This window comes from Oreochromis aureus, linkage group 15 (assembly GCF_013358895.1).
Source record: "Oreochromis aureus strain Israel breed Guangdong linkage group 15, ZZ_aureus, whole genome shotgun sequence".
In the NCBI taxonomy this organism is placed as follows: Eukaryota; Metazoa; Chordata; class Actinopteri; order Cichliformes; family Cichlidae; genus Oreochromis; species Oreochromis aureus.
The window spans coordinates 29,458,477-29,474,392 of NC_052956.1; the positions used below are offsets into that span (position 1 = coordinate 29,458,477).

A 15,916-nucleotide genomic window follows, 5' to 3' on the forward strand; every position below is an offset into this window, starting at 1 on the left:
AATAAAAGAGAGGTTTATTCTCTAAACCAGGACTCATGGTGTAACCCAGAAAATATATGAAGTTATTAAACTCACAACAAATACCATAATCAAGATGAACTCTGATAATTAGACGCCTCTGCAAGTAACCAACAACGATCCCAAAAACTTGATTTCGCACTTAAAAAACAAAGATGTGAAGTGTTTAATGTGTTGAAAAGTGTTTAATTGTAAACATTTTCCTTTGACACGAGAAAAACCACAACTTGCAGTGTTAGGTTAAACTTTTAGTCTTAAGATTCCTTTGGCCATCCTTTCACACAGTAGTTTGATTGAGCTCACATATGTCAGTGGCACTACAAGGAAGAAAATGCGGACAACATGCAAGCTTTCGAAAAGTGAGCTCATTTTTAGTTAGTTTCCCCTCTTCCTGTTCACATCTGCTCAGTGTGCACGTGAGACGACGTGGAGCAGTCAGACATTTTGTCACTTGACAGGCTGTGAAACGGCGTGCGGCGACAGATCTGGGAGGAGAAAAAGTCCTACAAGGAGATCGAATGCTGATTTCTGACCAAGTAGTTGCAGTCTGCTCATTTACAGTTCCATGTTTCCATTGTTGAACTGCATTAAGATTAGTTTTGTATAAGTTGTTGTTTTATCATAAACTGGGCTTTGGTACTTTATTCCTCTCTGTCAAACGAGCCGTTTCAGCCAAAGTCTTTGTAGAATAAAAAGCATTTATTTGGGCGATTATTCTAAAATAATTTTAAGTAACTTTTATTTCAGTGCATGTACAGGATCACAAGACCAAACTGATAAAAAGTGCTTTCAAAGGTGTGCTGACTCAGGCCACCCACATGAAGTCTGTTTCGGATTGTTTGGTGGGACACGTTCACACCAGTGTCCTGCTGAAGGTCATTTTGTAGCTGTGGCAGTGCTCACCGTGTTCCTCCATGCAAAAAGGAGCAGATACCGGTCCTGGTATCATGGGTTACAATGATAATTTGCCAGCGAGTCTCTGGCATCACCAGCAGTTTATACTGACCATTATGGAAAAATAATCTTGACTTGAAGTTGACCCATTAGAGCATTAACTTAAATGTTCCCATAAAACAGTGAAAAATAGTTGAAGTGATTATTTAAAAAGAAACCAGATCTAGTATTGTATTGCAATTTTTATTTCATTTGCTCAAACAAAAACAATATGTTAGCATGTAAGAAAAGACTAGACATGAGAACAGTATGGTACATTTCAGATGATAAAAGAATACGTCTGGAAACCCCTCTACAAAACTTACTTCAGTCAGTCATCTCTGCCATTATTCCCGCAAATTCACAACTTCCATTCACTCAGCTGGATTTACAAAGTGTTTCCATCATTGAGCAGACCTCACAGCCAAAACCAAAACGTTTTTGTTTTTTTTTTCCAATCAGAGATTTCCAAGCATGTAAAGAAAGCTAAGCTGCTGAACAAAAAGAGTTTCTGTGACATTTAAAATGGCATGAGGGAACACAGAACACTGCAGCCAGACTCATTGGGACTTCCAAACAGGGCTTCAGGTTTACAAAAAACTAAATCACACACACTGAAGATCATCTTTGAACCCTCGTAGGCCTTGTGTATCAAAGTTTGATTGTACTTCTGAGCTGTAAGAGAAAGCAGCTTCACAGCTGCATGGAAAGAAGTCATGAGTTATGTTGAAAGCAAACAGAAAAACACTTGGTGCAAAGATGTTTTCTTGGAGGGAACAGTACCAAAGTGATTGAAACTCCCCCTTTAAAATCAGCTTTAACATGATGAACAAAGAAACTGCAGATGATCATAATGACAGTCCCATAGATATTATTACTAGTCAACTTTAAATCTTTGACATATTAAATGCAACTTCGGAACAAGGCACAAACCACACAGCTCCACAAAAGAGAAACTTCTTGATCAAAACATTTCCACTTAAATTGTGACATCTTTCTGCTTTTGACAAAATCATTAAAACCTAAAATAAAAAGGCGACTTTTCTGAGATTGATAATGTTTAGCAGGAGACCATCAGGGTTAAAATCCTTTGGTGAGAGAGCCACAATGTTGGTGACAGAGGCTCTGAGCGACAGCTGTCACGGTGGATTGCTTTGTGTGTGTGTGTGTGTTTTTTTTGTCTTAAAGTGCAATCAATGCTGTGTAAACACTCTTGGTAAATGAGTTGATGAAACAGCCTTTTTTTTTTAAGTGGATAAACCTAAACTGTCTCCAAAAAAACATTCCTCCATGGATCACACCATGTCCACACATGAACTGAAACTGCTTTCGTATTGTGTTCACAGTATTTTCAAACCAATCTCAAACTGATGACAGTAACTGAAGAGGAAAATGACATTTCTCAATGTGTGATGCCTGATCTTATGTAGCAAAGCTATAACATCAAAGCCCTTAAACAGTTGTGTAGAATGAGATCCACCAGAGGCACCAACAGCCACTGAAAGACATGATTATCAAGCCATCTGTTGGGTTAAGTAGTATAAAAACTGTGGTGATGACAACAACAAAAATAATTTGCCAGTTAACCCAAAGATTCTTCTAAAGGGGGCATGGCCACATATTTTACACACAGTTTATAGATGTACCATTAGAATTTTGACAATGGTGTAATGGTTTCTTTGGTCTGGTAGAAATTTCAAAATTCTTCCTCATGAATTCATAATCAGGTCCTCATGGTCATCTCAGCCTGCACTACAAAGCAAATCTGGCATTACAATGTTGGAAGTGTGCTCCTTAGGTTCATCATGCAGGTAGCTGGTTCATCGAAACTTAAGGCTTCACTAGCAATTAACTTTTCATGTGCCAGCCAATGACATCACCTGCTAGGCAATGAAACTCTCATGAAAAAAAGGGTTGCTTGTGCAATCTGCATATTTGCAAAGTTGCACACAGATAGCTAGTTTAGTTAAGCTGTGTTAGCCTGCCTTGTGAGTGACTAGTTGTTGTCAATATGACGGTAGTGTCTGCAAAGATATGCCCCCAAAGGTCAGGAACAGCCACCGTCTGGCACTAAAGCAACCTCCACATATGAATACTGCCTCACCGAGGCTAATGGAGTTAACTTCTACAGAAATGATCAATCGCTTCACTTTGATCCCAAACAGCATGTTTCACTGGTCTGCTGCTCTTTTGGGATATTTACATCATTTTGCTTGCTACCAGCAGCACTGAAACATGTGCACAATATGGCTGGCAGGCGCTAACAAGTTTTAGCAGCCCTCTCAACAACACACAACTAGCAAAGAATCACCAAGCCAGCTGAGCACTTGATGTTACCCTACTCAAAGTGAAAAACAGGTGAGAATGTTGGAAATGTGACAGGTGTCTGAGGGAGGCTGATAGAGCCCTGTCAAGCAGCTAGCATTAGCTGTCACTAACCTTTAAGTAAAACAGTGATTACTCAGTGCAATTATCAGCTTTTCCATTTGATGTTAAATTACAGGCTGCACAAGCTTGTTTGCTCAGGCGTTTTTAGAATGTAATCGAAACATCCCAAGCAACACACTGCATCCAAGATCATGTGGGCAACACAAAACGTCACAAGTGAGAGTTGGAGTCCAGAGAGACAAAACCTGAAACGTGTTTGGGATTGCTACCTAGGAGTGACCTGTGGAGATGGTATGCTGCTGCTTTTTAAGATCCCAGTCTGATGCTTGCAATATACACTACAGACACTCACGTTAAAACATCACCCCCTCTTGAATGCTTCAATCGGCTCCTGCAGAGCACACTGTGGCTGTTAGCTAGCCAAGAAACTCGATTACATTTTGGAGATGGCCACTCTTCAGGATCTCATTCAGACAACAAGAGTACAGAACCATACCACAGATCCATTGCCTCAACCTATTGTGTTGTATCTTGAAGCTTTGTTGGAACATCAGTCTCTCAGCTCCAAACATCTCTCTCTTATACTGATTGTACTTTAAGCACTGAAGTTAAAGACATGCTGAAAGTGACAGTTCTCTTATCTTATATCATAGCATGACAGGGGTAAATACAGCTTGTCATTTTAAGGATTTGACAGCAGCAGGAGAAAACGGCAAAGAAAAAAAATGACACAGTAAGCACTGGTGAAAGAATGAATGGCACATTCATGTCCTTGCATGGACACAATCTCTTAGATTTTTGGGTTGTCCGGTGCACCTTTTGAAAAAAAGTTTAATTTTATAAATGTTTTAAAATGAAAACAGAACATCCCCCCTCCAAAAAACCCCAACAAAAAACCAAAAAAACTAATAATAAAGTTCACCTCCAATGTGGCTACAGATACAGTATCCTAGGATTTATAGAAGAAAAATTCCGAGTGTGCTGTGATATAGAAATGATGTCTTACAGTGTTGCGCTGTTATTCAATCTTTTCCTTCAGCTTTACAGAAAGGTGGTGGTGACACAGTAACATCCAACAGGGGCACAGAAGGGCCCCCCCCCCCGCAAAACAAAAAAGACACTGAAATGTTTGGTGGCGTTTAGGAGCAGGGCTGTAAAAAGAGATGCTACACTTATTGCTTGTATTAAAACTTGTGACGGGTAATGCAAATTCGTGGCAGACCTGTGACCTTCGCCGTACTAAGAAAACAAACATGCTAAAACAAAAAACCCCACAACAGACTGAGAAGGATGGATGATAGAGACTTGTTAAATTCAAAGGAAAGGGAACACCTATCTATACGTCTGGTCGAGGTGCATGGCGGGTGAATCAGCACTTCTGTTCAACAGGTAAAGTTTGGTAGAGAGCTACAGGCAGCTACACCCCTCAGTGTCTCATCCACCTGCCGCTCGACGACAGAAAAATGACAAAAACTCTCACTTTGGGAGGGAAACAACGCCTCTGATGATGACTTCACAGATGAAGAGACGGGCCAGGGAGCATCCTGTATAAAGACTGGATTATTGAGCTACTCATATGGCCGTAGATCCACACTGAAACAGACGTTGGTGGAGAGATTTTATTTTTTTTGTCTAACTTTTTCTCTCTTTTGTATATGTTCAGGTTAAAATAGTATTTGAGGAAGACGAGCTTTACAGTGTCCTGCAGTTATAGCCTCCACCAGAGACTGTCAGTCCTTCATACACAAACACACGCTACCCCTATGGCATTATGGGAGAAAAGTTTTTAAGTTTCCATCCTTCGGCTCTCTGCACACTCTTGATAAAACTTTTCATAGTGAGCAACTTGTGGTTAATACAGTATCACAGAAGAGTTCTCTATTGGATTTATTTTCTTCTTAAAGGAGGACAAACAGAGAGGAGCCATCTTTGCATAAAGACTTTCGCTCCTCTGTCCTCCAGGATGCCCTCAGCAGGAAGGCGAGGGGAGAGAGGGGGTTGTGAGATGGGGCAGTGGGAATACGAGGCTTTGTAGAATGGATTCTGTGAGTCACAGCTATCAAAGGCTACAAGTCTCCTACCACCACCAGCCTGTCTGACACTGCTCCGCACCAGATAATGTCCTCTCTGTGTGGTAAAATGATATTTGTCATAATCGCCACCGTTTTTTGTTGTTTTCCGTTGTTATATTGTCATGTCTTTAAGTTGACCGTGGTTGTCTGTCGGTTCTTGTGGGTGTTTCTGAACGGGGAGGTCTGATTCCTCTATGCTGTGCTGGACCTACCCAGCTCCTCCCGGATTGCTGAAAACACAGAACAAAGACACAGCCACATTCTTAACTTGGATCACAATAAACGAAGCCAACAACTGCAGTTCCTGTAAAACTCACTCAAGGCTGGCTTCAAGGGTGATTCAGTTTCCCCATGTTAAAATACCCAACTTAAGGTGAATCTTTGTAGAAGTGAAAGCATTGGAGCCAAGAGTTATGAGCCACCGTGTTTGTGCTGTTGGCACCTATTATAGCAATGCCAACAGAATTAAAAAAGTATGAGCTCCTTTGAAGGTACACACCCAAGAAGAAGACGCTCCAGTCGTGGTGAATGAAATTATAGTATTTTAGTTGTCAGTCAATTAGAACTAACAAGCAGATATCTATATCCTTACATCACCACTAGATGCACTGCAAAGCACTGCTAACCAAACTTGCTAGCTTGCTTAATGGACAAGTTAGCCCTTCTTGTCAAAATATGATCACTTCTGGCTCTCACAAAATAAAAATAAAAAAAAATTAAAAGCACAGTGTTCAGAAACCAGGGGGTTAAACCTCCTGGGGTTAGCATCCACCTTTTATATGCACCTATGGTCGCAATGGTTCTGGGAGTGACTAATGTAGGAATTTTACAGATATAAAACTTGTTGATGGCAGTATCAATGAAATATCAGCATCAGAAATCATCTTTATCCTTCTGCAGGTATGCTTCATAACAGTCTGACTAGAATCCTTTCGTTACATGACAGATGCATTTTTAAAAACAAACAGACCTTTTGGACAATTTCTAAAGGAACCCTTGGAGTTTGGTTAGTTTGTGGCTTTATATGTCATAAAGCATGTTCGTGTTGTGTGGCAGGCACCTACAAATCCTTGCTACTGCTGCAAAACAACAAACTGCATGTGAACAATTAGATTATGGCTTCATCTTACAAACATAAGGCACAATCTCACATTTAAAGATGTGACTGCACGTTTCTAAGAACAGGGTTTGTAGGCAGGTTTTTCACTTCCTGTTTTCAACCAGCATTTAAACATAAAACAGGCTACCCTTGAATAAATGAAGTAATTCATACAATGGCCAGTAGAAGGATGGGTTACTGCACTGTCATGTTTAGTATGGACTCACTACAAAGCCTTGCTGGTCTTTCTGTAGGATGACTAAAGTGGTGATAATTACCATCAATGAGCTCTTCTTTTAGTTTTGACAGTTCCTTCCTCATCTCATCAAGAATGTCCTTAAAAACAAAAAAAGAACAAAGTCACATTTTCATATAAACATGAAAAATGTCATTAGACCTCAGGGACGAGCTCGTCTTGTGCAATTGTTCATTTTGGCCCCCCCTTTTCCTTCTTTTACTGTGGGTACGCATCCTGGCAACTGGTAAAAGATGCTCCCATCTCAACTTTACAAAGTAGCTAATCCCTTTTTAGGTAATCTCTGTGGGATTAGGGATAAAGACTTACTTAATGACACCAAGATGCAAACAAAGTGACATACAGAGCATGTAAGGCATACTAAAATGATGAGCCTTAAGTTTGACCTATAACTTCAACCCAGGCTTACTCAATGAGACAGTGAGTGTGGTGAGTGGGTCTGTGGACTGTCACGTCTGTGGCCAGTTGTAGTGACAGATATGCAGAACTCTGACAGACTCTTTACTTATCTAAGAGGCTCATTCACAAGGTCAGAGGGAGGAGCTGCCTTCTAACAGGACTGCACACACCCACACTACCACACACTGAACTACTAACAGGGCTGCATAAATAATGAAGAAACACAGACCAATGAAAATGCCAAGGTCAATAGAAGCTCCAGTTCCAAGTTCTATTTTACTTTACTTTAACAACAGCACTATACAGCTGACTTGCTTTAATATGACAACTTTGTGGAGCAATATTGATATTGTCGGGCGACTTTTGGGTCACAAGGAAAAGAAATTCAGTCACCATATACTGCAAAAACCTGAAAACCACAATCACAGTATCAAAGGGAATATACAGAAATAAAATCTATGTCTAAAAATGTCTACTTACCTGTTTCAATCTATCATAGTCAACAGCTTCTGTTGGCACACCATTGGCACTTAAGGATGCAGTAGGTGTAGGAGTGGATTTAGGTCTATGAGAAAAGACAAAGAGCACAAAAACTACTTGTAAGATCATAAAGCAACACCAGCTGCTATGTGATTTATGAGTAATAAATGGAGGTTTAGAACTCAGTAAAATCATTGAAACCACACAATCTGCCCTCCTACAAGAATGCTTACTTTTGTTTGGATGCTTGTAAAGCAACTTGAGTAAATTACATGATGAGAGAAAACAGCAGTCGAATAAATACGTCTCAAACTGTATTTGAATCTATTTTATCCCGAGGAGGAACCATAAATAGTTGAGATGATAACAAACACAAATCTGATGTAATATTTGACATCATTTACATGATAATAAACTCTCCAATCAAATGTGTCTGTCATCACAGGCAGGAGATTTGTTAGTATGCTGGACTGCACACACTGAGCATTTTCTCTTTTGTCTTAGTCCGATATAAAATGCACACAAACACAGTTAGCAGCCAAATCCTGGTTGATGCATGCACAAACATTGGATACTGTACACAGAGACATGCAAGGGAATACACAGAAAAGCAAACACACAGTTCTCAGCCACCTATCAAACTGAAATAAAGAGGGGGCAGATCCAGTTCATGAAATATACTATAATTATATGGAAACTGGATATTAGACTATGCAGTATGGATAGTCCAATATCCATACTATGAATACACCAAAATATTAAATTCCTTATTAATGCACTGGCACGTTCTGATATGACACATACTCAGTACTAAGAAGCTGGCAGGTTAAATACTGGGTGCACTGGATATTTGTCTTCTCACATGTTCCTCTGTCAGCTGATGTCTAGGAGAGTTAAGGGCGTGACATAGTCACTCATACCAGATATCCCAAGAATGTGGCTGAGCTAAAGCTTCTCTGGAAGAATAATAGTATAAAATTCACTGTGGAGAACTGAAAAACTTATAAAAAGGTTATTGCTTCCAGAAGACGTTCCCTTACTTTTCCCACAGCTCTGGAAATATTGAATGTGTCTGTTATTAAATTAAGCAATCTGTTTGTCTAGACCAGGGGTCTGCAACCTTTAACACCCAAAGAGCCACTTGGACCCGGTTTCCACGCAAAAGAAAACACTGGGAGCCGCAAATACTTTTTGGCATTTAAAATGAAGATAACACTATATATATTGTTTTTTTACCTTTGTGCTTTGTGTGAACAACTAAAGTAAGTAAGTAAAGTTTATTTATTAAGCGCTTTTCACAGACAGGCAGTCACAAAGTGCTGTACACAAATATTAAAATAAACAATACAATCAATAGACATTATACACAATGTAAAAGATCAAATGTAAATAATGTAAAGAATATAAAATACGTAGGTCAACAATAGGCTTGTTTGAACAGAAAAGTTTTTAACTGCTTTTTAAAAGAATCCACAGAGCAACTAAGGTGTGTTGCTTATAAAATCCATGAAGTGCTACAGAGAAAATTACATTTTATTTATTTAATTAACACATTTTGAACTCTTAAAGAAATATAACAAAAGGAAAGACACCCAGCTGAACTAAAATGATCCATGTAGCAAACAAAAACTGTTGTGAGCTGCCACCCTTTTAAAAAGTAATTGGAAAAAAAGCACTATGCCGCTAAAAAAATAGATATTTGCAAAATTCTGCCTAAATATCTATTTTACCTTGTTAATGTGTGTGGCGGGGCGTGGTCTGCAGTGCCGCTGAATGGGAGTCAGACACACCTGAGCGGCACCCGCAATCACGCCTCGCCACCTTAAAGTCTGTGCTCTCTCTGCTGTTGTTGGTATATGTCGGGCTGTGAGCTGAAAAGCTACAACCAGCTGTATGCGTACAGCAACCGTATGTGAAAAGTGGTCAATAAAGAGATGCTGAAAAGCATGTCCATGCAAACATTGTCGGGTCTGCCGTGATATGTTTACAATGAGACTTCTGGTCCCGAACCTCTGCTCACAGCGTCTGCAAATCGGGGCTTTCATCTTTACGCAGGACTGTAAGCTGTCATCTGTGAGGCGTGAGCGGTGTTTGTTTTTAACATAGTTCACGGTTGAGAACAGCTGCTGACATAATGTGGATCCGAAGATCCATAATTGGCCTATCTGGGGTTGAAAGTCTCGATAAATGCACGGCGTTTCGGCGGGTACACCGGCTTCCCCGAGTGTGATGCTTATTTTGAGCGATGAAAAAAATAATAAAATATAATTTTATTTTTATATTTCAAAATCACAACAATTTTCCAGTATAGAACTACAAGTTTTTAAAAAAAAAAAAAAAAAAAGAAGTAAACACAAATAAAATGCACTTCAGCTAAATACTTCTAATTTATTTTCCCAAACCACGCGGAGCCGCACTATAAGGACTAAAGAGCCGCATGCGGCTCTGGAGCCGCGGGTTGCTGACCCCTGGTCTAGACAGAGATCAGACCACATTCCTAACAGTGCAAATACACTCTACTGCCCCTGTGTTTTTAAGGAGGACCCCCCCCCCACACACACACACACTTAAAGGAAGGAGGAGGATACCAGTAATCAAGAGAAGGCTGGTATTGCCCCATACACCATGTGAGGGACAAAAAACATTCAGAGCAGCCAGTTACTTTCAAGATAGGACACGTGATAGGAATGAGAAGTGAAGGAAAAGGAAGTGACCTAAACAGCAGGTCATTAGGTAGCTCTGGGACTGGGAAAAATTCAGGAAACTGAGTTTGTGGTGTGTTTGTGTTCCTTTTCATGCTGGTCTCAGAACAAAAGAAATAGTGGAGGTAAGAAACAGACTGAGGAAGATAAATCAGTGAGCACACATTATACAACATTTACACAATAATTAAAGAAATATTAAAGGAAACAAATTAGTGTTTTGTGTATGATTTGGTGTATGTGTATATTGTGATTTACCTGCCCAAATGCTGCCCATCGCACAGTAATACAAAATATAAAAAGTAGTACAGGGGTGGCTGTAGCTCAGGTAGTAGAGCAGGTCAGCTACTAACTGGAAGGTTGGTGGTTCGATCCCAGTGCTTGCCAAATGGGCAAGATACTAACCCCATGTTGCTCTTAACAGCTTAGAAAAAGGGCTTGTGTGAATGGGTGCGATTGGATGAATGAATAAGTTGTATGAAGTGCTTTGAGTGCTCAGAGTAGCGCTATATAAGAACCAGTCCATTTATGATTACAGTAAAAAGTCAACGTTTTTCTGGTCAGATCAACAAAAAGCTCCAATGCGTGCAACACTACAGGGTCTGAAAAGTGACAGTCTGCTCAGCTCAGCTCTCTGTGGGCTGCATATTAAAGCCAATTTTATTAAGCTGGAATCAAAAACACCCATCTGGTCTTCTCTCTTGTGTGTGTACACACACACACACACACACACACACACACACACACGCCCCCCCACCCCGCTCAGCTATCTTAGTGAGGACCCTCATTGACATAATGGTTTCCCTAGCCCCTTACCCTAACCCTTAAAAATGAATGCCTAACCCTAACCCTAAACTTAACCATAACCTAATTGTAACCCTGACACTAAAACCACGTTTTGAGCCTCAAAAATGCCTTTAAATGCCTTCAAAAATGTGAGGACCGGGTTGTGTGTCCTCACAAGTGACTGCTGGTTCTCACAAGTATAGTAGAATGCAGATTTCGGTCCTCACAAAGATAGCTAGACAAGAACACACACACACACACACACACACACACACACACACACACACACTCTCTTATCTGGCAGAGCCTGCTGGAACTGTTCTGGCTCTTCAAAGATAATACTCTGCCAAGTCTACTCTACACTGGGTGGACACATTTTTGTGTTGGTCTGTATGATAGGGTGGGTGTACAGTATGTGACGCACACATATGGATTTCCCCATTTAAAATAAATTAAGTTCTGAGTGCAGCAGGCACACAGCATGCAAACAGAATGACTAGATTATATTAGAAACCCATCATCCAGACACACACTGATTTAGAACACACCACACTGGACCAAATGGCACGTATCAAACAACAGACGAGCAGGCCCGGCCCCCTACAAGCCTGATAAATGTAGTAAAGAACACAAGGCGGCACACGATTCAGTTCAAACATCCAAGCACTTCGAAAGAACTCCTCTCCAACCAAATCGTCACAGCAAACCTCAACTTTAAAGGAAGTTTGATTTGAAGAAAAAAGGTTCTCTCAAACTTTTCAAGGCTTTTTCTCTCTACCTGTTGGAGGAATCTGCTCCCATGGGATTTCTCCACGGAGACTCTCGTCTGTGTGAGCAGCAGAAACACTGACTTTACAAATTACAGTGTAAAACCTATATATGTACTGCAAAACACCAGCCTATTGGGAAGGTTTCTGTTAATAAGTGGTTTAAAACGTCTTGATGCATTCTCAATCATCCAGGAAAGTAAATCTCCAAAAGTTGAATCTGTTCATCTGGATGTAGCGTTTTGTGGGAGAAACGTTTCGTCACTCATCCAAGTGACTTCTTCAGTCTCAGCTGACTGCAGGTTTCCCCAAACCTTATAAACAGTACATTTGCATAATGACTGAAACCAGCCCACTGAAGGAACAATGGGCTGTAAGGTCAGTTCCTTAATCATAATTATGCAAATTCCCATGACCATTGATCAACAATCACTGACCAAAACCCACTGATCAAAGAACACTGATCAATGGCCATGAGTACCATTCACAGAGAGTTGGGGATCTTTCGCCATCTTACAATGCTGTGATTGCAGCCATTCCCCAACTCTCTGTGAATGGTACTCATGGCCATTGATCAGTGTTCTTTGATCAGTGGGTTTTGGTCAGTGATTGTTGATCAATGGTCATGGGAATTTGCATAATTATGATTATGAACTGACCTCACAGCCCATTGTTCCTTCAGTGGGCTGGTTTCAGTCATTATGCAAATGTTCTGTTTATAAGGTTTGGGGAAACCTGCAGTCAGCTGAGACTGAAGAAGTCACTTGGATGAGTGACGAAACGTTTCTCCCACAAAACGCTACGTCCAGATGAACAGATTCAACTTTTGGAGATTAATAAGTGGTTGTATAGATGTAAGAAAACACCTGGTAAAATCCTGATATAGGTCATGTTTACTTAAAGCCTCTTGTGGAGTTCCACAAGGTTCAATACTGGGCCCCAAAACTGTTTATACAATATAGATGATATCTTATATGTTACATGTGGTGATGTCACTCATTTCAACTGCTTTCTGCTGTTGTGGAAAAAGTCTGAAACAGCTTCTCATTTCTGTCGAAAGGAAATTAAAATGTACTATAATTCAGTGATTAAGTACAGGGTGGGCCATTTATATGGATACACCGTAATAAAATGGGAATGGTTGGTGATATTAAAGTCCTGTTTGTGGCACATTAGTATATGTGAGGGGGCAAACTCCTCAAGATGGGTGGTGACCATGGTGGCCATTTAGAAGTTGGCCATCTTGAATACAACTTTTGTTTTTTCAATAGGAAGAGGGCCATGTGACACATCAAACTTATTGGTAATGTCACAAGAAAAACAATGGTATGCTTGGTTTCAATGTAACTTTATTCTTTCATGAGTTATTTACAAGTTTCTCTTTGTTCACAGCCATTGACCTGTCGAAGAGGTTAACACGTGAGGAGCGGATCGAAATTGTGTTGATATCTGGTGAATGCAGTCCGGGTCATTGCAGCAGATTTCAATGCAAGACACCCTACGAGACCACCCATCTCCCATGCTACAGTTAGCAAACTGCTTGCTAAGTTTGGTGAAACTGGTTCAGTGTTGGATTTGCCAAAATGTGGACGCAAGAAAACTGTCACTAACGAAGAAACATCAGTGGCTGTCCTAGCTTCATTCAGCAAGAGCCCACAGCGTAGCACTCGCCGCATGTAACTGGAGAGTGGCATTAGTCGAACATCCCTTCGGCGGATATTAGCGACTCACAAATGGCACCCTTACAAACTCCAGCTACTGCAGCATCTCAATGAGGATGACCCAGATCGGCGCACAGAATTTGCAGAATGGGCAAAACAAAAATTGGAACAGGACCCTCAGTTCACGCAGAAGATTTTGTTCAGTGATGAGGCAAACTTTTATGTGAATGGTGAAGTTAACAAACAAAACCACCGCTATTGGTCTGACACTAACCCACATTGGATGGATCCCTCCAAGACTGTTGGAACAACAAAAGTGATGGTTTGGTGTGGTATATGGGGTACAACGATAGTGGGTCCATTCTTCATCAATGGAAACCTCAAGGCCACTGGATATTTGAAATTGCTACATGATGATGTGTTTCCCTCTTTATGCACTGAAGCTGGCACGTTCCCTGAGTTTTTCCAGCAAGATGGTGCACCACCACATTATGGGTGCCAGGTCCGAGTATTCCTAGATGAACAGTTTCCTGGAAAGTGGATTGGTCGTCGTGGGCCAGTTGAATGGCCCCCAAGGTCTCCCGATCTGACCCCTTAGACTTTTATCTTTGGAGTCATCTGAAGGCAATTGTCTATGGTGTGAAGATACGAGATGTGCAGCACCTGAAACTACAGATACTGGATGCCTGTGCTGGCATTTCTCCTGCGGTGTTGCTATCAGTGTGTGAAGAGTGGGAGAAGAGACTTTAATATCACAAACAGGACTTTAATATCACCAACCATTCCCATTTTATTACGGTGTATCCATATAAATGGCCCACCCTGTATATTTTTTAAAAAACAAAACAAAAAACCCCCAGAAACATGTGGGACCGCCTCTGGGTGAAAAGTTCTGAGTTTGATCTTTTTTTGGATCGAATCTGATTCATAGCTGTCGTTGTTCAGGCTAATATTAGTTAATGCTAGCATGCCTGCTAACATAGATGAAGTATATTTTTTGATACATAAAATATGGTCTTGCATGGTTAAGGTTGACTAATTCGTCCACCACACACCTTCATCTGGTTATGGATGTACACCATTTTTATTATTTGGGTCACTACTGTATGTGAAAATGTGTGGTAAGGATGCCATTACATTCTCACCCGTTCATTCTCACACACACGCTGGTGGTCTTATGAATCTGCACATAAAGGCCAGGATAAGCTTTAGTGGTGTTAGCCAGCACTAAACGGCCCCAGCAGTGCATCATGCTAAAGCTAGTTGATGCTAATGCTTCAATACATCCTCGTATAGTTTCAGACGCTAGGAAATCATGTTTAGCTGTGTCACACTGCCATTCAGTTAGGAAATGATCAGCATTCATATCCTGGGTAAACTTAATAAACAAAAATTTAATTTAGAACATAAATGTACTTGTAATAAACAAACACTTCAAATGGAGACGTAGGAAGACACTGTACCTTCCAATAACTGGAGATTTGCTACCATTCATGGTGTTTGTTCTTTCCCATGGCTTCCTGGGCATGTCTGGAAAACATAAAACAAAATATAAGAAATACTGAAACCAAACATGAACCGACATAAAGATCAGTATGTCTATAACCTAACTAGATTAAAGCTAGCTGTAAACCTTGTCACCAGTTTCAGGAAGATGCTTGTTAGCTGTTAATGCTGTTGTCTTCATTTAACACTCACCTGGTGTGCTACAAGCTGACACTTTAGGGGTCGTATTTATCTCACCCTCCTCCTATTGGGCACACAGAAACGGGGTTTAATGAGTCACAAGGATCAAGAACGGGTCTTGTGATGAGTGTCTACACAGAATCACAGACATCTTTTAAACAAGTTTCATCTGTAAGACCAACACAGAGACTCAGAACTTTATCCTGTCTTCCTTCTCTTACCCCAACCAGTCGTGGCAGATAGCTGCCCCTCCCTGAGCCTGATTCTGCTGGAGATGTCTTCCTGTTAAAAGGGAGTTTTTCCTTCCCACTGTCGCCAAAGTGCTTGCTCATAGGGTGTCATATGATTATTGGGTTTTTCTCTGTATGTATTATTGTAGGGTCTACCTTACAATATAAAGCGCATTGAGGCAACTGTTGTTGTGATTTGGTGCTGTATAAATAAAACTGAATTGAACTGAATTTTTCCTTTTATATTAAACCAAAAACCTTTGAGATCAAGACAAAATACCAGTGTGCAGAAATTAAATGTTGTCAACTGACAAAACAACACTCCCTTAAAAAATGACCACATATCTAGAGGCACAAGTTGGGAAAGATGGAACGTGGCTGTTGCTATATGCAGGTAGAAAGCACTAGATGATTTGTAATTATAAGCAAGAAGTTAACT

The 15,916-nt window shown here is 40.5% G+C and overlaps 1 protein-coding gene across 4 annotated transcripts in view; it reads right to left on the reverse strand.

Annotated features, from left to right (window-relative positions):
- Window positions 1–1,136: 1,136 nt before the first annotated feature.
- enah (ENAH actin regulator) overlaps window positions 1,137–15,916 on the reverse strand; it is a 179,706-nt gene continuing 164,926 nt past the window's right edge. For 3 of the 4 annotated variants that reach the window (XM_039599025.1, XM_039599023.1, XM_039599021.1), the window contains 6 exons: window positions 15,260–15,311; window positions 15,025–15,091; window positions 11,912–11,959; window positions 7,646–7,730; window positions 6,789–6,846; window positions 1,137–5,641 (listed from right to left, as the gene is read on the reverse strand). In XM_039599025.1, coding sequence (XP_039454959.1) covers window positions 5,604–5,641; window positions 6,789–6,846; window positions 7,646–7,730; window positions 11,912–11,959; window positions 15,025–15,091; window positions 15,260–15,311 — 348 coding nt within the window. In that variant the 3' untranslated portion in view covers window positions 1,137–5,603. The remainder of the gene's footprint in view (window positions 5,642–6,788; window positions 6,847–7,645; window positions 7,731–11,911; window positions 11,960–15,024; window positions 15,092–15,259; window positions 15,312–15,916) is intronic. The other variant, XM_039599022.1, reaches the window with a different exon arrangement.